Source organism: Balaenoptera borealis, assembly GCF_965194805.1.
Source record: "Balaenoptera borealis genome assembly, chromosome: 3".
Classification (NCBI taxonomy): Eukaryota; Metazoa; Chordata; class Mammalia; order Artiodactyla; family Balaenopteridae; genus Balaenoptera; species Balaenoptera borealis.
Window position 1 is genome coordinate 66,309,532 of NC_138866.1, and position 26,829 is coordinate 66,336,360.

The 26,829-nt window shown below is 38.7% G+C and overlaps 2 protein-coding genes across 3 annotated transcripts in view; one reads left to right on the forward strand and one right to left on the reverse strand.

The window, feature by feature from the left end:
• NUBPL (NUBP iron-sulfur cluster assembly factor, mitochondrial) overlaps nt 1-26,829 on the reverse strand; it is a 438,815-nt gene that overhangs the window by 392,108 nt on the left and 19,878 nt on the right. The gene's annotated exons all lie outside the window — the stretch shown is intronic.
• On the forward strand, nt 1,232-22,034 carry GPR33 (G protein-coupled receptor 33). Its single transcript, XM_082384179.1, has one exon. It carries the CDS (start codon nt 17,349-17,351, stop codon nt 18,369-18,371), a length of 1,023 nt encoding a protein of 340 aa, XP_082240305.1. The 5' UTR covers nt 1,232-17,348; the 3' UTR covers nt 18,372-22,034.

Consider the following 26,829-nt stretch of genomic DNA (forward strand, 5'->3'; position numbering starts at 1 on the left):
TACCTCCAAATTGGCTATAGCTAATGATGACTCCGTAGGCCTGAGTTGCCTTAGTTTTTATACTGTCTGTATGCACAAATTCAGAGAAAAACATAAGTAAGCCACATTTGACTATGGCTTTCATAAGAACATCTTAAAAGATGCAGTTTTGTAAGTATATTAAAATATTTAATTACATTCCTCTAAGTATCTCTGGACCTTTGATATTATTAGCTCATAATCTCAGTCAACAACCATTTTATATTGTCCTAAGTTATTTCACTTACTGAGCAATAAAAATTTCTCATTTCCATCATGATGATGGAGAAAGAAAAGAAACATGATTCATAAGACAAGGAACTCTGAATTCCAGTCTTATATTACCTTCTGATAATTGTGTTTTTGAAATAAGGAAAGGAAGAGGGCACTAGGATACTGCCTAAGAGACATGAAAGTAAAATGAGCCATAAAAAGACTGATTTTGATATCAAAAACTTAAAGAGGATTTCCTGTCCAAATAGCAAACAGTAAGAAATATTTATCTTCAGGAAGCCACACTTACTAGCTATTTTAAGATCAAAAAAGTTAAGAAAGTTGTCATTCTAGTTGTCTAGCTCTCATTAGTAGAAACCTATACTAAGTTTAAAAATTATATCTCCCACTTAACTTGGAAATCTCAAAATAAGTGGAGGAGAGTCAGAAACCATATTAATATTGCCTAGTCCATTTTAGTTTTAACATTCAATACTTAAATGCAAAATATTTTCCTTCTACTATTTATTTATAATAGTATTATTATTTATAACACATTGTAAAAGAACAGATTTCTTAAATAAACTAAATCCTAGACCTGCACTAATATGGCAGCTATCAAGCACTTGTTTGAAGTGTGGATAGTTCAAATTAAAATGTGCTTTAAGGGCTTCCCTGGTGGCGCAGTGGTTGAGAATCTGCCTGCTAATGCAGGGGACACGGATTCGAGCCCTGGTCTGGGAAGATCCCACATGCCACGGAGCAGCTGGCCCCGTGAGCCACGACTACTGAGCCTGCGCGTCTGGAGCCTGTGCCCCGCAACGGGAGGGGCCGCGATAGTGAAAGGCCCGCGCACCGCGATGAAGAGTGGCCCCCGCTTGCCGCAACTAGAGAAAGCCCTCGCACGAACCGAAGACCCAACACAGCCAAAATAAATAAATAAATAAATAAATAAATAAATAAAGTAGCTATTAAAAAAAAAAAGAACATTATAAAAAAAAAATGTGCTTTAAGTGTAAAATACACATCAGATTTTAAAGACTTAGTGCCCAAAAAAAGGATGTAAATACTTCATCAATAATTTTGTATTGATTACATGTTGAAATTATAATATTTGAACATATCGAGTTAAATGAAATACATCATTAAAACAAATTCTACCTATTGCTTTTTACTTTTTAAATGTAGCTCTGGAAAATTTTTAATGTGACTTGCATAATGTTTCTATTGGACAGCACTGCCTTAGATTTTTTGCCTTTCAGTAGTTAGTATCTTGAATCAGGAGTAAGAGTACCTTCATTCCTGTCTTCTTGGGATATCTTGAGCTTACAGTTTACCTTAAAAGGGGATCAGAAACGTAAAATCTTTACAAATATGCTTAACAAAATGGAAAGCATGAAACTCATGTGCACATAAGTATATATGCACCTCCTAAATCCTTTCACTTCCCCCCATCTTCATCACCACTACTTGGTCCAAGCTGCCTTTGTCTCTTGCCTGGACTAACATAATAGTCTTTTGAACAGATTTAGCAGATCCTCTTTGATGCCCACCCACAATTACTTGTTATTGCTGTGTCAGTTCTTGCTAGCCAAACTTCCTCTTCCAGGATCTACTTTCTTTTAACCTCAAAACTTTCTCTGGCCAAAGGGTCCCATTCTGCTCCTATGTGTGAAAAAGGAAGTACCAAGAAATTAACACCCTCTGGGAGCATCCATAAACCAAAAATTGACAGGAATTCGTGTATAAATACCCAAGCTCCTTGTCCCTTGGGTGAGGTAACCCAGGGGTATGTGTTCTAAACCGTTTCCCAGAGTTCCTCAGTGGAATTAAGCGTTAATTACCCACAGCTGTATCTTGTTTAATACTTCACCCTTCATTTGCTTCTGCCCATCTCTATCTCCCTTCCCTACCCCTTACCAGGGTTTCCTGAGATCATTTCAGAAAAAAAACTACTTGCTCTAAGTCTACTTCTGGCAGAACCCAAACTGAGATAATTGGTCTTCCCACTGTCACTCTCACATTTCAGCAATCCATTCTCCACCTCAAAAGCCAGTCTATCTTTTTTTTTTTTTTTTTAATTTATTTTTGGCTGCGTTGGGTCTTCGTTGCTGTGTGCAGGCTTTCTCTAGTTGCGGCGAGCGGGGGCTACTCTTCATTGTGGTGCCCGGGCTTTTCATTGTCGTGGCTTCTCTTGTTGCGGAGCACGGGCTCTAGGCACAGGCTACAGTAGTTGTGGCACACGGGCTCAGTAGTTGTGGCTCGTGGGCTCAGTAGTTGTGGCTCGCAGGCTCATTAGTTATGGCTCACGGGCTTAGCTGCTCCGTGGCATGTGGGATCTTCCTGGACCAGGGCTCGAACCCGTGTCCCCTGAATTGGCAAGTGGATTCTTAACCACTGCGCCACCTGGGAAGTCCCAGGCTATCTTTTTAAACTACCATCATAACCATATCACTTCTTACCTAAAACCTTTCAGTGATTTCCACTGCTCTTAGGATAAAGACCATCCAATACCTTAATTTGAAGTTTCTGGATGTTGATTCCAACGACTGCTTTACTACCTGTGTTCCTCTGCCACACTCTAGAGATTTTACCATCAAACAGAACTGCCACACCTTGAACATTAAAAATTCCAATATCCCACCTCAACCACAGTCTTCTATACTCATATAAACACTACTATGCCTGTACCAGACCTCCAGTCCCTCAACTCCACCCTCTCTCTCCCTCTGTCAAACTCATGGTGGTTTTCCTATTCTACTTAAACCCCTAGAAATATCACTTCTGCTACTTTCTTATCAGCACTCTCAACCCTGCTGGCCTCCTCTCCTGGTAGTATTAGCATGGAAACCATCAGCCAAGAATATTTTGACAATCTGCTTCTTCTACATCCAGGCTGGAAGTAAATGTAAGAGTAAGTGGCTCATAATTTTACATTTGCACAGAGAGGTATTTTCCCCCGTTCCCAGGGGGAACCCACAAATAAATGATCCCTAATCTCAAATAGACCCTTAACATAGCTCAATAATTTTTTTGTGTCTCATTACTTCCATAGGAAATTCTAAATTTTCATTATTTTCCATCACCCTTCCTCTGTTCACTTTCAGCAGACTGTGTTGAGTCTGAGTTTGCAGAGAAACAAATCTATCCAAGCCCTTGACTCTATCATCCTGTCAAAAGCCCATCTCTCCACCTGTGCTCCAAAGCCCAAACCTTTCTCCCCCAAGACTGAACCTGAATCCAAGTCCTTTCATAATCAAAATGTAGACCAACTTCCCAGCCTCACTTTCTGCCTCTCCTCCAGATACATCCTACCTGCAATTCTCAGAATGCTGTCCAGACATGGGGAGGATCTGGAGCCTGATGTGGTGGATCTTATCCAATAAGGCCATGAGCAGACAGAACCCAGGAGACAGTCTCCTGAATAAAGATGAATTCCTGTTTCCAGGAATGCTATCACAACAAGGACCCAGCCAAGGAGGAGAATGCAAGCCATAAATCATGGCATGAAGTTGAAAGGTCATGAGCCAAAGATTCTAATAAATGGGGAGACCCAATTTGGAGAGCAAGAGCACGTAGAAAGTAGAAAGGGGTCAATAGGAGGAAACAGACATGGAGCAAGAAATGAGTTAGGTACAGCGTAATGCTCTTCTCTTAATCACTGCACAGTTGTCTCCTTTAGGTCATTCCAATCCCATTAAATGTCACCTATGGAAAGGTCTTTCTCAACAGCCCCACTTGACTAGCCACTTAGTTACTCATCACATTTCCATGTTTTAATACTATGCATAGTACTGTAGGTGCTAGCTGATATTTCTTTAATTATTGGTTTATTGTACATCTCTCCCAGCTAGAATGTAAGCTCCATGAGAACAAAGCTCTTCTCATTTATTCTATATCCCCAGTGACAAGAACAGTGCTTGGTAAATATTAGTTAAATGAATTAAATCTCAGGAATACTCTATTTTTTAAAGACCTCCAAGTGCTTCTGACTTCAGCCAGAATGAAAACTGTTGGGCTAATACATATATTGCTGTTCCCACCAAGATGGTGAGAAGTGATCTTGAAAAGTGCAGAACCCAGCCAGACAAATGAAACATCACTGTCTTTTGCTAGGCCTTTAAACATACTGTTTCCAAGGCCTAGAATTTGCTTTCCTCAACATTCCTAAGCTATTCTATTTAGGCATAATCTTTTTTAATAACTATAAACACTGAAGACATTATCTTGAATTATTTGCTTTCCTCAGCCTCGAACATTCTCTGGCATGCATTAAATACTCAATAAGGCGCCCATGGCCACCGACTTCTCTGTGCATTTAGTGCCACCAGGACTCCCACAATCCAAGCAGTCATAACACCTCTGTGCCCTGTCCTCACTGGGGCAGACCCAAGAGCTCCAAGCCAGCCTCAGGACCAGACTCCTGTGGGTGGACCACAAGTAGAGGTGGGGATAAAACCAAAGTTGAACCCCAGGGGCGGGGTGACTAAGGAAGAAGATAAAAAAATCTTTCCATCAGCTGTACCAGCTGCAGGTTAAATCCCCACAATCAGCTAGGTAGACCCTGCATCTATGGAATATCTGAGTAGACAGTGAGTGTTCCCACAAATGAAAACGGTCTAGCTCTGGCAGCTGAGGACTTTGGGGGCAAGCACACGCAGGAGTTGGGCCAGAGCAGAGTCTGAGTGGTCCCCTCAGGGCGCACAGCAGGTCTAGAGACCAGCCCAGAGGCAGAGGAGAGCCTACTGGGGAGGCAGAGGTGGGCTGTGGCTCACAGCATATGCAAGGACACCTACAGCGGAGACCTCAGGGAAACATAATTATTACTATTAATTTTATTATGTTTTGATTCACTCTATTGCTGGTTCTAGCCTTTTTTTCTTTTTTGGTTTCAATTTCTTCCCTTTTTTGTTTGTTTGTTTGTTGTTGTTTTAGTTTTTTTAATATATATATAGTCTTCTGGGATCTCTCTATTTTATAACATTTTTATTTTTTATACATTTCTATTTTTACTTTGCTTTATTATTGTTCTGTGTTCTTTTCCCTTATTTTTTCTTCCTCTTTTTCTGTAACATATTTTTCTTTTTTTTATATTTCCATTTCTACCTTGCTTTTCTGTTGTCCTGTGGTTTTTTCCCTTTTTATTTTATTTTACTTTTATTTTTATTTTAATCATTTTTATTGGTTTGTTCTGTTTCCTTGCTTTATTCTTCAGTTGGCACACTGTTTTGGTTTTGTTTTTAGGTTATGTGTTTTTGTTAGTATTAATCCCAATTGTTTGATTTCATTTTTGAGTTCTATTTGTCTGGTCGTTCTCTTGCTTTTTGTTTTATCTGGCCCTGTTTTTGTTTCTTTTACGTGTGTGTGTTTCCTTGTTTCTGTTTTTATTTGTTTGATTTTGTTTTTACCATTTCTCAGGGGTTTTGTCTTTTTTTTCTAATATATTTTCTTTTTCTTTTTCTGTATCTACATTGCTTTTCTGTTGTTCTGTCTTCGTTCCCCTTTCTCTTTTTCTTTTTTTTTTAATATCATTTTTGTCAGTTTGTTTTGTCTCTTTGCTTCAATCTTCAGTTGGAACTCAGCTTTGGTTTTTTTTCTTGGTTCTGGGTTTTTGTCAGCTTTCTTCTTAACTGTCCGATTTCATTCTTCGGTTCTTTTGTTTGTCTGGTTGTTCTCTTGCTATTTGATTTATTTGGTTCCGTCTTTGCTTCTTTTGTGTGTGTGTGTGTTTCCTTTTTTCTGTTTCTGTTTGATTTTACTTTTTACCATTGTCTGGGGTTTTGTTAGTCTTTTTTTTTTTTTTTTTTTAATCCCCTTTATTGCTGGGATGAGCAACTTGCAGGGTCTTAGTACCTTGACCAAAAGTCGGGCCTGAGGCTCTGGAATGGGAGCACTGAGTCCAGGATGCTGGACCACTGGAGAATTCCCAGCCCCAGGGAAGATTAATTGCCAAGAGCACTCACGGAGGCCTCTATCTGAATCCAAGACATAGCTCCACCCAACTGCCAGCAGCTTCCAGTGCTGGATGCCTCACAACAAACAACAAAAAACACAGGAACACAAACCCACCCATCAGCACACAGACTACCTAAACTCATACTAAGCTCACAGATACCCCAAAACACACCACCTGACACGGCCCTGCTCATCACAGGGAAAAGACTCAGCTCCACCCACAGGAATGCAGGCACTAGTCCCTCATACCAGGAAGCCTACACAAGACACAGGACCAACCAGACCACCAGGGGCAGAGAAGAGAAGCAAGAGGAAGTATGACCCTGCAGCCTAGGGAAAGAAGACCTCAAATGCTGTAAATTAGACAAAATGAGCAGACAGAGAAATATCTTACGGACAAAGGGGCAAGATGAAAACCCACAAGACCAAAAAATGAAGAGGAAATAGGCAGTCTACCTGAAAAATAATTCAGAGTAATGATACTGAAGGTGATCCAATATCTTGGAAATAGAATAGAGAAAATACAAGAAACGTTTAACAAAGACCTAGAAGAACTAAAGAGCAAACAAACTGTAATGAACAACACAATAACTGAAATTAAAAATACTCTTGAAGGAATCAATAGCAGAATAACTGAGGCAGAAAAACGGATAAGTGAGCTGGAAAATAGAATGGTGGAAATAACTGCCACAGAGCAGAATAAAGAAAAAAGAATGAAAAAAATGGAGGACAGTCTCAGAGACCTCTGGGACAACATTAAGCACACCAACATTAGAATTATAGGCATCCCAGAAGAAGAAGAAAAAACAAAAGGGTCTGAGAAAATATTTGAAGATATTATAGTTGAAAACTTCCCCAACATAGGAAAGGAAATAGTCAATCAACTCCAGGAAGCACAGAGAGTCCCATACAGGATAAACCCAAGGAGAAACACGTGAGACACATATTAATCAAACTAACAGAAATTAAATACAAAGAAAAAATATTAAAAGCAGCAAGGGAAAAGCAAATAACATACAAGGGAATCCCCATAAGGTTAACAGCTGATCTTTCAGCAGAAACTCTACAGGCCAGAAGGGAGTGGCAAGATAAAGTGATGAAAGGGAAAAAACTACCACCAAGATTACCCTACCCAGCAAGGATCTCATTCAGATTTGACATAGAAATTAAAACCTTTACAGACAAGCAAAAGTTAAGAGAATTCAGCACCACCAAACCAGCTCTACAACAAATGCTAAAGGAACTTCTCTAGGCAGGAAACACAAGAAGAGGAAAAGGCTTACAAACCAAAACAAACCAAAAACAATTAAGAAAATGGTAATAGGAACATACATATTGATAATTACCTTAAATATAAATGGATTAAATGTTCCAACCAAAAGACATAGACTGGCTGAATGGATAAAAAAACAAGACCCATATATACGCTGTCTACAAGAGACCCACTTCAGACCTAGGGACACATACAGACTGAAAGTGAGGAGATGGAAAAAGATATTCCATGCAAATGGAAATCAAAAGAAAGCTGGAGGAGCAATACTCATATCAGACAAAATAGACTTTAAAATAAAGACTATTACAAGAAACAAGAAAGGGCACTATAAAATGATCAAAGGATCAATCCAAGAAGCTATAACAATTGTAAATATCTATGCATCCAACATAGGAGCACCTCAATAGATAAGGCAAATGCTAACAGCCATAAAAGGGGAAATCGACAGTAACACAATAATAGTAGGTGACTTTAACACCCCACTTTCACCGATGGACCAATCATCCAAACAGAAAATAAATAAGGAAACACTAGCTTTAAATAACACATTAGACCAGATGAACTTAACTGATATTTATAGGACATTCCATCCAAAAACAACAGAATACACTTTCTTCTCACGTGCACCCAAAACATTCTCCAGGATAGATCATGTCTTGGGTCAAATATCAAGCCTCAGCAAATTTAAGAAAATTGAAATCATATCTAGTATTTTTTCCAACCACAACGCTATGAGACTAGATATCAATTACAGGAAAAAAACTGTAAAAAATACAAACACATGGAGGCTAAACAATACGCTACTAAATAACAAATAGATCACTGAACAAATCAAAGTGGAAACCAAAAAATATCTAGAAGAAAATGACAATGAAAACACGATGACCCAAAACCTATGGGACACAGCAAAAACAGTTCTAAGAGGGAAGTTTATAGCAATACAATCCTACCTCAAGAAACCAGAAAAATCTCAAATAAACAACCTAACCTTAAACCGAAAGCAATTAGAGAAAGAAGAACAACAACAAAAAAAAGAAACCCAAAGTTAGCAGAAGGAAAGAAATCATAAAGATTAGATCAGAAATAAATGAAAAAGAAATGAAGGAAACAATAGAACAATAGCAAAGATAATAAAACTAAAAGCTGGTTCTTTGAGAAGATAAACAAAATTAATAAACCATTAGCCAGACTCATCAAGAAAAAAAGGGAGAAGACTCAGATCAACAGAATTAGAAATGAAAAAAGAGAAGTAACAACTGACACTGCAGAAATACAAAGGATCATGAAAGACTACTACAAGCAACTCTATGCCAATAAAATGGACAACCTGGAAGAAATGGACAAATTCTTAGAAAAAGCACAAGCTTCCAAGACTGCACTAGGAAGAAATACAAATTATGAACAGACCAATCACAAGCTCTGAAGCTGAAACTGTGATTAAAACTCTTCCAACAAACAAAAGTCCAGGACCAGATGGCTTCACAGATGAATTCTATCAAACATTTAGAGAAGAGCTAATGTCTATCCTTCTCAAACTCTTCCAAAATGTAGCAGAGGGAGGAACACTCCCAAACTCATTCTACCAGGCCACCATCACCCTGATACCAAAACCAGACAAAGATGTCACAAAGAAAGAAAACTACAGGCCAATAACACTGATGAACATAGATGCAAAAATCCTTAACAAAATACTAGCAAACAGAATCCAACAGCACATTAAAGGGATCATACACCATGATCAAGTGGGATTTATCCCAGAGATGCAAGGATTCTTCAATATACGCAAATCAATCAATGTGATACATCATATTAATAAATTGAAGGATAAAAACCATATGATCATCTCAATAGGTGCAGAAAAAGCTTTCGACAAAATTCAACACCGATTTAGGATAAAAACTCTCCAGAAAGTGGGCATAGAGGGAACCTACCTCAACATAATAAAAGCCATATATGACAAACCCACAGCCAACATCATTCTCAATGGTGAAAAACTGATAGCATTTCCACGAAGATCAGGAACAAGACAAGGTTGCCCACTCTCACCACTATTATTCAACATAGTCTTGGAAGTTTTAGCCACAGCAATCAAAGAAGAAAAAGAAATAAAAGGAATCCAAATTGGAAAAGAAGTAAAACTGTCACTGTTTGCAGATGACATGATACTATACATAGAAAATCCTAAAGGTGCCACCAGAAAACTACTAGAGTTAATCAATTAATTTGGTAAAGTAGCAGGATGCAAAATTGATGCACAGAAATCTCTTGCATTCCTGTACACTAACGATGAAAACTCTGAAAGAGAAATTAAGGAAACATTCCCATTTACCATTGCAACAAAAAGCATAAAATACCTAGGAGACAAAAGATCTGTATGCAGAAAACTTAAGACACTGATGAAAGAAATCAAAGATGATACAAACATGGAAAGATATACCATGTTCTTGGACTGGAAGAATCAACATTGTGAAAATGACTATACTACCTAAAGCAATGTACAGATTCAATGCAATCCCTATCAAACTACCAATGGCATTTTTCACAGAATTAGAACACAAAATTTCACAATTTGTACGGAAACACAAAAGCCCCCAAATAGGCAAAGCAATTTTGAGAAAGAAAAACGAAGCTGGAGGAGTCAGGCTCCCTGACTTCAGAATATATTACAAAGCTACAGTAATCAAGACAATATGGTACTGGCACAAAAACAGAAATATAGATCAATGGAACAGGATAGAAAGCCCAGAGATAAACCCACACACATATGGTCACCTTATCTTTGATAAAGGAGGCAAGAATATACAATGGAGAAAAGACACCCTCTTCAATAAGTGGTGCTGGGAAAACTGGACAGCTACATTTAAAAGAATGAAATTAGAACACTCCCTAACACCATACACAAAAATAAACTCAAAATGGATTAAAGACCTAAATGTAAGGCCAGACAGTATAAAATTCTTAGAGGAAAACATAGGAAGAACACTCTTTGACATAAATCACAGCAAGGTCCTTTTTGACCCACCTCCTAGAGAAATGGAAATAAAAACAAAAATAAATAAATGGGACCTAATGAAACTTAAAAGCTTTTTCATATCAAAGGAAACCATAAACAAGACGAAAAGACAACCCTCAGAATGGGAGAAAATATTTGCAAACGAAGCAACTGACAAAGGATTAATCTCCAAAATACACAAGTAGCTCATGCAGCTCAATATCAAAAAAAACAAACAACCCAATCCAAAAATAGACAGAAGACCTAAATAGACATTTCTCCAAAGAAGACATACAGATATCCAAGAAACACATGAAAAGATGCTCAACATCACTAATCATTAGAGAAATACAAATCAAAACCACAATGAGGTATCACCTCATGCCGGTCAGAGTGGCCATCATCAAAAAATCTACAAACAATAAATGCTGGAGAGGGTGTGGAGAAAAGGGAACCCTCTTGCACTGTTGGTGGGAATGTAAATTGATACAGCCACTATGGAGAATAGTATGGATGTGCCTTAAAAAACTAAAAACAGAACTACCATATGACCCAGCAATCCCACTACTGGGCATATACCCTGAGAAAAATACAATTCAAAAAGAGTCATATACCAATGTTCATTGCAGCACTATTTACAATTGCCAGGACATGGAAGCAACCTAAATGTCCATCGACAGATGAATGGATAAAGAAGATGTGGCACATATATACAATAGAATATTACTCAGCCATAAAAAGAAATGAAATTGAGGTATTTGTAGTGAGGTGGATGGACCTAGAGTCTGTCATACCGAGTGAAGTAAGTCAGAAAGAGAAAAGCAAATACCATATGCTAATGCACATATATGGAATCTAAAAAAACAGTACTGATGAACCTAGTGCCTGGGGAGGAATAAAGACGCACATGTAGAGAACAGACTTGAGGACACTTGGGGGATGGGGAAGCTGGGATGAAGTGAGAGAGTAGCACTGACATTTATGTACTAACAAATGTAAAATGGATGGCTAGTGGGAAGGTGCTGCATGGTATAGGGAGATCAGCTCAATGCTTTGTCATGACCTAGACGGGTGGGATAGGGAGGATGGGAGGGAGGCTCAAGAGGGAGGGAATATGGGGATATACGTATACTTATAGCTCATTCACTTTGTTGTACAACAGAAACTAATGCAACATTGTAAAGCAATTATACTCCAATAAAGATATTTTTTAAAATTAAAAATAAATAAATAAATAAATAATAAATGTTTCTTGAATTGCACTGCCTGGAGATTTGCTCCAGCCCACTGGGCTTGCTAGTGTTCTCTGATACAGCTTACATATTAATACTAACTACCATGCATTTAATACCTACCATGTGCCAGGCACTAAGTCCTTACTTATAGTATCAAATAATTATTATTAATAATTCTTAATAATATTTAGTAATAATTATTAATCCTCAAAAGAATACTTCAGGAGCGGTGATTTCTTTCTTTTTTTTACATTTACAAATGAGGAAACTGAGACTTAGAGAGGTTATATATATGGTAAGTAAAAGAGGTAGAATTTATATCTATAGTTTTGTTTTCTATCCTATAAGTTTTTGTGCAATCAATATAGTGCCTATAAGCAGTTCATTAGTATTTTTAGTGTGCATTATTTCTGCCCCAAATCTTTTATTAACTAATAATGGAATCTAGGACAAGTTCTCAAATATCTCGATGGGTCTTAATCTCTTCACCTATAGCACCAGGAATTAGATGAAGTTAACTCCTTGGTCCCCTCTAGCTCTAAACTTATATGCATCTGTGAGTTACTAGACTTTCAAGCATTTGATTTTGCAACTCTATCTGCTTCTGCATTTCTATCTGTTTCATACTGTGATCACATCCAAACCACATAAAACAGTTTCCATTTCCATTAATTCTTCTCTTGAAACCACTGGACTTATTTTGAAATATGAAAAGTGCAATGAATGGAGTCATATCACCAAAACCACAGAAGAGAAGCTCCTTCCTCAAACAGTCTGCGTCTTTCTCAACAGAGTTAATATCATTGGTTTAATTACCTATTAGATAAAAATACTCACTAGTGAGAGTATTTCTGAGGGGAGTAATGGAAGAACAAAATTTTAGGCTATCTAATGGTGGTACTAGCCCTTGTGCATATTTTGGTGGAGGGTAGGGGTAGGGAATTAAACACTAGTCCAAAATATATTTGTTATTTATAAAATTTACTAGTTGTAGAGTTTGGAAATATAAGGGGGAGGAGGGAGGAAGAAGAACCTGATCCAAATCCCTTTTTGCACTGATGAAATAGTACAGGAAGGCTGAAGGAGCCCTTGGTTCTTTTCTTGGTGAAAACCTATTGTGAATCACTTAACCTCTCTAAGTGTCAGTCTGCTCATCTTCAAAATTAGTGGGTTTGGATCAAATTAAGATCTCAGGTTGTTCCAAATCTGTGAATTAGCTCAAAGGGTATGAAAACCTGGCAAGAAATTGCTTTTAAAAGGCAGTAGCAAGTTTGAAAACTTATCCTTAACTTGAAGCAAAGAAGATCAGTTCTTAGGTTGAAGGTCATAGCCCCAAATGAATTAAGAACTAAAATTTAAGCCTATTTTTTTATAAGGCTACAGTAGCAATGAAAGCTTTAAAATTCTAAGTCTAACCTAAATAACAGATTCCTGAGCTTCATTGCTGAGCCACACAGCAGTTTTGATGTACTTTCTCCACTGGTGGTGCAGAGATGAAGAGGAAAGCAAGCAGGAAAGAAATCAGGACACTGAGGTCAGCACAGAGGCTGATCCTAAAAATTTCAGAGGTGGATTAGAGAGAGGAAAATAGAAAATGTAGGGCTCAGTCAGTTCATAAATGTATTACCTGTGTTGTAGGATTTTCTCATAATGCGATTGTCTTCTAGGATATGGTAACCAATTCTGTGTTCTTTCCAGCCATTCTCAACAACTGCACAAATGCAGATCATTCTGCCCGTCAGTCTTCATCTTCCCAGACTAAATAATATTAATTTCTGGCCTGTTATCATACATTCCATTTCACTGTGAAACTCGATGTTTGAGTTTTCCTTTCTGATCATTTTCTCTCCAGCAGGATTAGGTAGCTCATTTCCAAATTTTATTTTTTCCATGCTTGATATTTACCACTTCCCTACGTACCCAACACCATGCATCCATATGCTAACAAACATGCTAGAATCGAGGCAGAGTGGGTGCATGGTGGGATGACCAAATATGAGAAGGTAATTTTTAATCAGTGTTTTAACACTGGAAAAAAGCATTGTTATGGAATAACAACACTTAAACAGAATAACTTAAATAGAATAACTTTGTTTATAGAATTTTTGTAATCTTTCCTTGAAATGGAGAAATGATTTGAAGAAGTACTCATCTCTCTACCTACGCCTCTATAGCACACATTCGCAGAAAAAGGAACAGGGAAACATTAAGAAGTCACTGAATATTTAAATATTCAAGGTTCAAGGCTGGGGAGTAGCGTCAGCAAGAAGAAAGGCAGATGAGATGAAGGCAAAGTGTCACTGACTTTTGCCTCTTTCCCTGGAGAGGAGATTGCTGATATAGAGTCCTTCTGGCCTTCCCAAGACCGTCTGGCATGAAGATATAACTCCAAGGTAAGATTCCTGAGCAAGCAGCTTTATCCTAGAACTATCATCTGAATAGATTCTCTAGGCTTACTCCAGATCAGTTCCCCGAGGTTCTGTGGTTCCCTCCCCCACAGTAGCTCGATGTCCCCAAGCCGAGGCGGGGTCTTCCTGAAAGCCACTTGTGCCAAAGCTGTCACTATAGCAGGGTTTCAAAATAACTCTAAATCTGACAGCCTCTGCCCCTCTAGATGAACATTGAGATTTTTTCAGAAATCCCTGGTATGGTGGTACTCTAGAATTCAGTAGGGGGCTTTGGGAAGGAAAGAAATATGACATTAAAAGGGCAAAATGAGGCTCTTGCTAACCTTAATATAACAAATTGAGGGGACTTCCCTGGTGGTCCAATGGTTAAGAATCCACGATTTCACCGCAGGGGGTGCGGGTTCGAGGGTTCGATCCCTGGTCGGGGCAACTAAGGTCCCGCATGCCACCCAATGAGGCCAAATAAAACAAAACAAGTTGAGCAAACTAAGGGGTAAAAAGTTCTTGAATGCTTAATATGTGCCATGAAGGGAGCTAAGTGGTTCATATACATTATCTCACTTAGTCCTCATAAAAAGTCACCGGGGTTTACAAGGTGAAAGGGGCTCAGAGTTAAGAGTCCAAAATCACAGAGCTGTTTAAGTGGTAGAGGTAGGATCGAAACCCACTTCTGTGGGATGCCAGAGCCCCAGTTCTGCCCCACTAATTTATAAGCAAGTACTTCAAAACCGTTTTAAAAGATGTTTAAGGATGAAGAAATCTCCTGGTCATGTGCAATAAATCAAAGTTCTTAGGAAACTTTATATGCTCTTCAGAACGACTACCAGTGTTGCTTTGCTCGAGTCCTGCATTACTTTCAGATGCCCTTCTATACAGAGCTCAACCACACAATTTTTAATAAAATCTTCCCTATAATTCAGTTTCTCATATGCACATACACAGAGAGACCACACACATACACACACACACCCAGACATACAAACACTACACGTATACACACTACACAGATAAATACACACAGACCGCAGATACCACAGAGACCACACACAAATACACCACACATGCACAGATCACAGATACACACACACACACACACACATACACACACACAGCTCCACACACACCCCATGAATTTCTACACACACTAGAGATACACACACTATAGATACACACATGCCACAGAGACACACACCATATATGCACATACATACACACAAATGCACCACAGATATATAGACAGACTACAGACACATACACACACATATACACACACAAATAGACACACACAGGCCATACACACACAGTATCAGAAATCCTCCATGGGATTTTGTTTCTCCTTGTCTACTCAAGCCCCAATGTCTATCCAGTTTCCACCATATTCATCATCTCATTAACATCTCACCTCCCACTACTGGCCTCTTCTCTCCATCCTACTCCTTCCCAGATAGGGAACACAAGCTCTTTTCTTTCCATTCCCCAGAGCAACCACCAACACAAGAAGTTGTGATTAATGAGGTTAAGGGAGACATTACATCATGTCAAACCATAACAAATGGATTAAAATTAAATATTAGACATTCCTCATTTTAAATCCCCTGTGTCATCTCTGCTTCTCAATAGCTCATTGACCCTTCCTCCTCTGCAAGCCTCCTAGCCTCCTGCTGTGTTTTCCTGGGGCCCCTCTCTGAAGACCATCCTCCCTCCTCCCCCTCTTCTCATGGTCCCAGGACCTTCACCCAGTCTCTTCCTTGGGTTCCCACTCTTTCACTCATCATTGCCTATCCATTCCATGTCCCAAAACTTCACTTTTTATTCCCAAAGAGACTACCAAGGTATCTTCCTGAAGAGAACCATTTTTCTACTTTGGGGGAAATTTTTGCAACTCCCTTAGCTGGCAGAATTAACGTAGTTATGGTTTTAACAGCAATTATTTTATTTCTTCTCTCTGTATATTCTTAGGATGTTTTTGATTAGTGAAAAAAATCATTAGTAATTTCCATTGTTTTATCCAATTTATCAAAAACCAATTTGTTGATGTGACTCTGTTATAATAGCTATTTTCCAAAATATTCTCACATTTATATTTTCAATACTATAGGAGCAGTTATTCAAGAAATGGGATATTTTGGATAATCAAATACTCCATTTCATGGAGCGTTATCAAAATACACTACACATGAATTACCAGTTTTCAAAGAAGTAACATAAAACATTTATAGGGTTCCCCACCTGCCACAGTGAAGGTATGGTGGGAGATGTTGATGAATATGAAATTTAACCCCTGTAAGCCTCACTTTCTCCTCTGTTTAAACATTTGCCTTTGTATGGAAAAAAATAAATTATTTTTATATAAAGTTTCTTGCATACAACAAGTACTAGATAAATATCAGTTCCTTGACTTCTCTCTGTCTTTCCCCTCCCCAAGTAAAAAAGAACTACTGCTATATTCTACCATACACTTTCCTCTTTCATTGATGATTTTGAAGGTACTTCACAATCTTACGGTGCCGAAGGTCTCCCATATGAATATCAGTTCTTACTGTTATGTGCTGAGTGTTAGAATACTAGGTAATAGCATTTACTATATATAATTAGCTCATGGGAGAAATCTAATTATAGCTCCCTATGATTACTAACTTGCAGCCATTGTTGTCATTTTTGTTATTCAATTTCGTTAGTAACATTGCCCTGACCAAGTCTTAGTCAAGTAAAACTGATTCTACACTGCCTTATTCAAGAATCTGTGCCCATCAAGAAGGGTCAGACTTCTGGTTAATGTCTAAATAGAATTTTTTTTTTTTTTTGGCTGAGCCAAGGTGGCACACGGGATCTTAATTACCCGACCTGGGATAAAACTCGTGCCCCCTGCAGTGGAAGTGTGTAGTCCTAACCACTGGATTGCCAGATAATTCCCTAAATAGGATATTTTTAGCTGCCTAAATTAATTACTTAATGAAGTCAGAATATTCCAAACTTATTTCTATTTCACATTAATTTCATTGCATCTGTAGTATTTCTTTTTTTTTTTTTTTTTTTTTTAGTATTTCTATTTTTGATGCCCAAATTAATCTGATCTTAATTCCTCACACTAAATAAAAGAAAAATATCTGATTTGTATTGTAAAAATATTGTTTGTCATTTTAAAAATATTGTCATTTTGACTATGAATATGCAAAAATTACTATTTTAATTTCTATATTTAACAATTTCTTTTGTTTCTTTTTTGTTGTTATTTTCAGTTTCTCATTCCAATTATGGATCTGATCAACTCTAATGATTACCTGCTCAATGTCTCTACTTTAATAAGAAACAGCGTTCACATTCCAACACCTGCCTCAAAAGTGATTGTTGCACTTCTTTTGTTCACGTCATTTATAATTGGCACTATCACCAATGGTCTCTACCTATGGGTGTTAAAATTCAAAATGAAAAAGACTGTAATTAATCTCTTATATTTTCATCTCATTCTCTCTTATTTTATTTCAACATTATTTTTGCCATTTCTGGCCATCTCCTACCTTCAGGACAATCACTGGAGCTTTGGAATGGTCACGTGCAAGGTCTTCAATAGCATTTTGTCTGCAGGGATGTTTGCCTCTGTTTTCTTCCTCTCAGCCATCAGCATTGATCGTTATCTTCTCACTCTTCACCCGGTGTGGTCACAGCTGCACCGAACCCCACGCTGGGTTTCCAGCATCATCTTGGGAGTCTGGATATTTGCCACTGCTCTCAGCATGCCCTATGTGGTTTTCAGGGAGGCACATGATGACCATAAAGGAAGAGTGACCTGCCAGAATAACTATGCTGTGTCTACTAACTGGGAAGGCAAAAAGATGCAAACATTAAGAAAATGGATTCATGTAGCCTGTTTCAGCAGCCGCTTCTTGCTGGGCTTCCTTCTGCCTTTCCTCATCATCACCTTTTGTTATGAAAGAGTAGCCAAAAAGATGAAAGAGAGGAGCCTCTTCAAATCCAGCAAGCCCTTCAAAGTCATGATGACTGCCGTTATCTCTTTCTTTGTGTGTTGGATGCCCTACCATGTATACCAAGGCTTAATTCTCACTAAGAACAGATCACTACTTTTCCAGTTGACTCTGATACTCACAGTGATAAGTACTTCTTTCAATACTGTCTTTTCTCCCACACTCTACCTATTTACTGGGGAGAACTTCAAAAAGGTTTTCAAGAAGTCTGTTCTTGCTCTTTTTGAGTCAACATTCAGTGAAGATTCTTCGGAAGAAAGGGCACAAAACCTAAATTCAGAAGCCGATATTTAAATTCTGGATCCCAGAGCAAAGAATGGATTCTTAGTCAATGATATCACCAGAGACAGACCCTCAACTTTTGTATAATATAGTCCCTATAGTAGAGAGACACCTGGGCTGTACTATAGTTAGATCTATGAATATTATAAGGGCTGTAAAATGTGATGGATGATGTTGCAAATGTGATTTTTTTTTTTTTACTTTTGTTGTGGTAAAATATATATAACATATAACACAATTTTTCATTGTACATTTTAGTGGCATGACCTAAATTCACAATATTTTGCAACCATCACCACTATCCATTTCCAAAATTTTTTATCACCCAAAAGAGAAACTCTACCCATTAAGCAATAACTCCTCTTTCATGCCCCCCCCGCCCTTTCCCCTAGCTCATCATATCCTCCAATCTGCTTTCTATCTCTATGAATTTGCTATTCTAGATATTCCATATAAGTGGAATCATACAATATTTCTCCTTTTGTGTCTGGCTTATTTAACGTAGCATAATGTTTCCAAGGTTCATCCATGTTGTAACATGTATCAGAACTTCATTCTTTTTATGGCTAAATAATATTCTGTTATATGTATATACCACATTTTGTTTATCCATTCTTCTGTTGAGAGACATTTGGGTTGTTTCCACCTTTTGGCTATTGTGAATAATGCTACCATGAACACTGGTGTACACGTGTCTGTTTGAGTCTTTGTTTTCAATTATTTTGAATTGCTGGGTCATGTGGCAATTCTATGTTTAAGATTTTGAGGAATTGCCACTTTTTTCCATAACAGCTGTACCATGTTGCATTCTCATTAGCAATGTACAAAAGTTCTAGTTTCTCCACACTCTCACCAACACCTATTATTTTCCTTTTTTTCAATTATAGCCATCCTAGTTGGTGTGAACTGATGCAAATGTGATTCTCAACCTTTGATTTTTGAGGCTATAGGAATATCATTTTCTGAATACCAACAGCACCCATCAATCTGAATTTTCTGTCACGGAATTTTCTACCAAATAGACATTTAGACCAAGGTCTTTATTCAGATAGCACCTAAATTATTTAATTGGTATGAACAAAATTTAAAGTGGAGACGACAAGGCACTCATCTTGTCATCTCCATGTTAAAGAACAAAGAATTTATACTTTAATGTTTTAAGTATAAAGATACTTTAAATGTCTTTTTAATATTTATGGATTAAGCTGTCACAGAAATATGGGACTAACACAATTATAAATGTTTGTGAGCCTGCCTGGGTAATGTCACAGTACATTTAACTCTAAAATAGCAATAACAAAATTAACTTTGTTTCCCTGGTTTTCAAGTTTTGCATCAAGTTTTTGAAAAATATTACAGCACCTAAGTTATATAGGACCATATAGTATCAGTGACCTATTACCTTTTATATATTTAGTTAGTTCTATCTGTCGGTCAATACATATCAATCAATAGATAGTTCTATCTAGTTCAACTAATACAGAAGGCAGATATTTAGGCCACAACGCAAACTCAGTCCCTAAATATTTCAGTTAGCTTCGCACAAACAATTCCAAGCCACAGGCGTACATCTTCCTCAGAAATCCCCCAAAAGGATGATATTAATTACAAAGGGTTACAGAGAGGAAGGGAAATTAACTTTCATTACTAACTTTTCATAGTGGGAAAGTGATAGTAGTTCTATGCCCTAGAAATTCTGCTAATTGACTTGGCATCACTGCTTTCTTGGGCAACTAGAGGCTTGGCCTCTCTCACTTTGAATATAAGGGGCAAAAAATTTTGGGTAGGTGAACAGTTTCATTGTTGGCCCCTATTTCAAGCTTTTGGAGCCTTGAATAGTGTCCCAGAGATGGAGAAGTAGGATGGAAGACCAGGTTGTGGCTCTGAGTGGCCCTTCAGCAAAAAGGGGCTGCTGCTCCGTCCCTCCACACACTCTCCCAGGGCCTGACAAGTCCACTGGAGTTTATGGTGCAGGACTTAAGAAAGCAAGTTATTGGATGGAACATAATGACTCTTTGAAACAAGAATCCTACTTTGGAAACCTAACAGCCACAGAGCCTTTGGTCTCCCTCCTCATATTTGCTACAGTAACAAACAAGGAAGTGCTCTTTCCGGGCTCTTTTATGTACTTTGTTCCATCTCTCTATAGATTGTAAACTCCTCAAGGACAGAGAGAAGCCTATCAATCACACTATTTCTTTTCTATAGTACTATATGTAAGTGATATCCAGTAAAAGATACTTAATGAAAATTGAATATGGGTCATCACAATATGTGATTTGAAAAAGGACTTTGGGTATAAAATAATAGGATTGAACCAGATTTTTATTTAAAAAAGATTTACATCACACTTACCTTGTGCCCAGGCATGGTTCAAAATGCTTTACAAATAGTAACTCACTTAATCCCACAGCAATTCTATGAAGTAGGTCACATTGTTATCACTATTTTACAGGCTGTGAAACTGAAGCACTTGCCCAAGGCCACACAGTAAGCAACTGGAAGAGCCAGTATTGCAAGTCCAGGCAGTCTGGTGCTAGAATCAATCCATGCTCTTAATCACCCTACCCACTGCCTGACCTCACTGTTAGGAGGCTGTGAGGCAGGGCTTCCAGCCCAGATATACATAGTCCGTTTATTTCATCAGAATTCACTATATTGACTGCAAAAATCAAACAGAAGTGCCTAGAAAATGTCAGGATCCACATACAATGTAAAAAAAGAAAAAGCAATGAACTTGTAATCAGGAGATTCGGGTGGTGGTCTGGCTTTGCCTCTAGCTTGGTGTTTTATTTGGGGCAGGTTACCCACATTTCCTGGGCCTTACCTTCCTCATCTATAATATGGGACATCTCTGAATGAGATTATGTATATGAAATTACTTCTAAAATATAAAACACTACGTAAGTATAAGATATTATTAGGACGGTTTTTTAAGAAGTCACTTCAATTTTAAAAAGTAGGGTGTAAACTTGAGAAAATTCTCCCCAAATGTATTTTTTAATTTCCCTTAACACTACGGTTTTTTAGAAAACCTGCTTGTTATGGTTGTGTTGATCTCATCAACATCCTCACTATGGTGAATTCTCCGGACCCAAGAGGTTTATAAACAAAGAATTAGTAGCTTTCCTTTGTGGAAATGGTGTGTGGAGACAGTGTATTAAAACAGTGTGCCTATTAGCATCAAATTATATGAACCTGCTTCATTATATTAGCCTCAAACTGGCTCAAGAACAGAATATAGGGATGATTAGAGATAGGTTTCAAATGCCAGCTTATGTTCTTTCCTCAAGAAATGGCTCCTGGAGGAGCTTCAAGATGGCGGAAGAGTAAGACGTGGAGATCACCTTCCTCCCCACAAATACATCAGAAATACATCTACATGTGGAACAACTCCTACAGAACACCTACTGAACGCTGGCAGAAGACCTCAGACCTCCCAAAAGGCAAGAAACTCCCCACACACTTGGGTAGGGCAAAAGAAAAAAGAAAAAACAGAGACAAAAGAATAGGGACGGGACCTGCACCAGTGGGAGGGAGCTGTGAAGGAGGAAAGGTTTCCACACACTAGGAAGCCCCTTTGCGGGCGGAGACTGCCGGTGGCGGAGGGGGGAAGCTTCGGAGCTGCGGAGGAGAGCGCAGCCACAGGGGTGCGGAGGGCAAAGCGGAGAGATTCCCGCACAGAGGCTCGGCGCCGACCAGCACTCACCAGCCCGAGAGTCTTGTCTGCTCCCCCGCCAGGGCGGGCGGGGCTGGGAGCTGAGGCTCGGGCTTCGTAGATTGGATCCCAGCGAGAGGACTGGTGTTGGCGGCATGATCACAGCCTGAAGGGGTTAGTGCACCACAGCTAGCCGGGAGGGAGTCCGGGAAAAAGTCTGGACCTGCCTAAGAGGCCAGAGACCATTGTTTCGGGGTGCGCAAGGAGATGGGATTAAGAGCACCGCCTAAACAATCTCCAGAGACGGGCGCGAGCCGCAGCTAGCAGCGCCGACACCAGAGACGGGCATGAAATGCTAAGGCTGCTGCTGCGGCCCCCAAGAATCCCATGTGCAAGCACAGGTCACTATCCACACCTCCCCTCCCAGGAGCCTGTGCAGCCAGCCACTGTCAGGGTCCCGTGATGCAGGGACAACTTCCCCAGGAGAACACATGGAGCGCCTCAGGCTGGTGCAATATCAGGACAGCCTCTGCTGCCACAGGCTCACCCGGCACTCCGTACCCCTCCCTCCCCCCAGCCTGAGTGAGTCAGAGCCCCCAAATCAGCTGCTACTTTAACCCCAACCTGTCTGAGCAAACAACAGATGCCCTCAGGTGACCTACATGCAGAGGTGGGGCCAATCGAAAGCTGAACCCCAGGAGATGTGCAAACAAAGAAGAGAAAGGGAAATCTCTCCCAGCAGCCTCAGGAGCAGTGGATTAAATCTCCACAATCTACTTGATGAACCTGCATCTGTGGAGTACCTGAATAGACAACGAATCATCCCAAATTGAGGTGGTAGACTTTGGGATCAACGATAAATATATTTTTTTCCCTTTTTTCTTTGTCCGTGTGATGACAGGGTCTTGGTGCTCTGACCGGGCATCAGGCCTGTGCCTCTGAGGTGGGAGAGCCAAGTTCAGGACACTGGTCCACCAGAGACCTCCCAGCTCCACATAATGTCAAACAGCGAAAATCTCCCAGAGGTCTCCATCTCAACGCCAAGACCCAGCTCCACTCAACGACCAGCAAGCTCCAGTGCTGGACACCCTATGCCAAACCACTAGGAAGACAGGAACACAGCCCCACCCATTAGCAGAGAGGCTGCCTAAGATTATAATAAGGTCACAGACACCCCAAAACACACCACCAGACGTGGACCTGCCCACCAGAAAGACAAGATCCAGCCTCATCCACCAGAACACAGGCACTAGTCCACTCCATCAGGAAGCCTACAAAACTCACTGAACCAACCTTACCCACTGGGGTCAGACACCAAAAACAACAGGAACTATGAACCTGCAGCCTGCAAAAAGGAGACCTCAAACACAGTAAGTTAAGCAAAATGAGAAGACAGAGAAACACACAGCAGATGAAGGAGCAAGGTAAAAACCCACCAAACCAAACAAATGAAGAGGAAATAGGCAGTCTACCTGAAAAAGAACTCAGAATAATGATAGTAAAGATGATCCAAAATCTTGGAAATAGAATGCAGAAAATACAAGAAACATTTAACAAGGACCTAGAAGAACTAAAGAGCAAACAAACAATGATGAACGACACAATAAATGAAATTAAAAATTCTCCAGAAGGAATCAATAGCAGAATAACTGAGGCAGAAGAATGGATAAGTGACCTGGAAGACAAAATAGTGGAAATAACTACTGCAGAGCACAATAAAGAAAAAAGAATGAAAAGAATTGAGGACAGTCTCAGAGACCTCTGGGGCAATATTAAACACACCAACATTCGAATTACAGGGGTCACAGAAGAAGAAGAGAAAAAGAAAGGGACTGAGAAAATATTTGAAGACATTATAGTTGAAAACTTCCCTAATATGGGAAAGGAAATAGTTAATCAAGTCCAGGAAGCGCAGAGAGTCCCATACAGGATAAATCCATGGAGAAACACGCCAAGACACGTATTAATCAAATTATCAAAAATTAAATACAAAAAAAAAAAATAAATACAAAGAAAAAATATTAAAAGCAGCATATTAAATATTAATATTAAAAGGGAAAAACAACAAATCACATACAAGGGAATCCCCATAAGGTTAACAGCTGACCTTTCAGCAGAAACTCTGCAAGCCAGAAGGGAGTGGCAGGACATATTTAAAGTGATGAAAGGGAAAAATCTACAACCAAGATTACTCTACCCAGCAAGGATCTCATTCAGATTCGATGGAGAAATTAAAACCTTTACAGACAAGCAAAAGCTAAGAGAATTCAGCACCACCAAATCAGCTTTACAACAAATGCTAAAGGAAGTTCTCTAGGCAGGAAACACAAGAGAAGGAAAAGACCTACAATAACAAACCCCAAACAATTAAGAAAATGGTCAAAGGAACATACATATCGATAATTACCTTAAATGTAAATGGATTAAATGCTCCAACCAAAAGACATAGAGTGGATGAATGGATACAAAAACAAGACCCTTATATATGCTGTCTACAAGAGACCCACTTCAGACCTAGGGAACATCCAGACTGAAAGTGGGGGGATGGAAAAAGATATGCCATGCAAATGGAAATCAAAAGAAAGCTGGAGTAGCAATTCTCATATTAGACAAAATAGACTTTAAAACAAAGACTATTACAAGAGACAAAGAAGGACACTACATAATGATCAGGGATCAATCCAAGAAGAAGATATAACAATTGTAAATATTTATGCACCCAACATAGGAGCACCTCAATACATAAGGCAAATACTAACAGACATAAAAGGGGAAATCGACAGTAACACAATCATAGTAGGGGACTTTAACACCCCACTTTCACCAATGGACAGATCATTCGAAATGAAAATAAATAAGGAAACACAAGCTTTAAATGATACATTAAACAAGATGGACTTAATTGATATTTATAGGACATTCCACCCAAAAACAACAGAATACACTTTCTTCTCAAGTGCTCATGGAACATTCTCCAGGATAGATCATATCTTGGGTCACAAATCAAGCCTTGGTAAATTTAAAAATTGAAGTCATATCAAGTATCTTTTCCCACCACCATGCTATGAGACAAGATATCAATTACAGAAAAAAATCTGTAAAAAATACAAACACGTGGAGGCTAAACAATACACTACTTAATAACCAAGAGATCACTGAAGAAATCAAAAAATACCTAGAAACAAATGACAATGAAAACACGACAACCCAAAACCGATGGGATGCAGCAAAAGCAGTTCTAAGAGGGAAGTTTACAGCAATACAATCCTACCTTAAGAAACAAGAAACATCTCAAATAAACAACCTAACCTTACACCTAATGCAATTAGAGAAAGAAGAACAAAAACACCCCAAAGTTAGCAGAAGGAAAGAAATCATAAAGATCAGATCAGAAATAAATGAAAAAGAAATGAAGGAAAAAACAGCAAAGATCAATAAAACTAAAAGCTGGTTCTCTGAGAAGATAAACAAAATTGATAAACCATTAGCCAGACTCATCAAGAAAAAAAGGGAGAAGACCCCAATCAATAGAATTAGAAATGAAAAAGGAGACGTAACAACTGACACTGCAGAAATACAAAGGATCATGAGAGATTACTACAAGCAACTATATGCTAATAAAATGGACAACCTGGAAGAAATGGACAAATTCTTAGAAAAGCACAACCTTCCGAGACTGTACCAGGAAGAAATAGAAAATATAAACAGACCAATCACAAGCACTGAAATTGAGACTGTGATTAAAAACCTTCCAGCATACAAAGCCCAGGACCAGATGGCTTCACAGGCGAATTCTATCAAACATTTAGAGAAGAGCTAACGTCTATCCTTCTCAAACTCTTCCAAAATGTAGCAGAGGGAGGAACACTCCCAAACTCATTCTACCAGGCCACCATCATCCTGATACCAAAACCAGACAAAGATGTCACAGAGAAAGAAAACTACAGGCCAACAACACTGATGAACATAGGTGAAAAATTCTTAACAAAATACTAGCAAACAGAATCCAACAGCACATTAAAAGAATCATACACCATGATCAAGTGGGGTTTATCCCAGGAATGCAAGGATTCTTCAATATATGCAAATCAATCAATGTGATACACCATATTAACAAATTGAAGGATAAAAACCATATGATCATCTCAATAGATGCAGAAAAAGCTTTTGACAAAACTCAACACCCATTTATGATAAAAACCCTCCAGAAAGTAGGCATAGAGGGAACTTACCTCAACATAATAAAGGCCATATATGACAAACCCACAGCCAACATTGTCCTCAGTGGTGAAAAACTGAAACCATTTCCACTAAGATCAGGAATGAGACAAGGTTGCCCACTCTCACCACTATTATTCCACATAGTTTTGGAAGTTTTAGCCACAGCAATCAGAGAAGAAAAAGAAATAAAAGGAATCCAAATCGGAAAAGAAGAAGTAAAGCTGTCACTGTTTGCAGATGACATGATACTATACATAGAGAATCCTAAAGATGCTACCAGAAAACTACTAGAACTAATCAATGAATTTGGTAAAGTAGCAGGACACAAAATTAATGCACAGAAATCTCTTGCATTCCTATACACTAATGATGAAAAATCTGAAACAGAAATTAAGGAAACACTCCCACTTACCACTGCAACAAAAAGAATAAAATACCTAGGAATAAACCTACCTAAGGAGACAAAAGACCTGTATGCAGAAAACTATGACACTGATGAAAGAAATTAAAGATAATACAAATAGATGGAGAGATATACCATGTTCTTGGATTGGAAGAATCAACATTGTGAAAATGACTGTACTACCCAAA

Bases quoted from the DNA above. Each gene is read 5' to 3' on its own strand.
- GPR33 (XM_082384179.1), top strand. From the start codon at position 17,349: ATGGATCTGATCAACTCTAATGATTACCTGCTCAATGTCTCTACTTTA.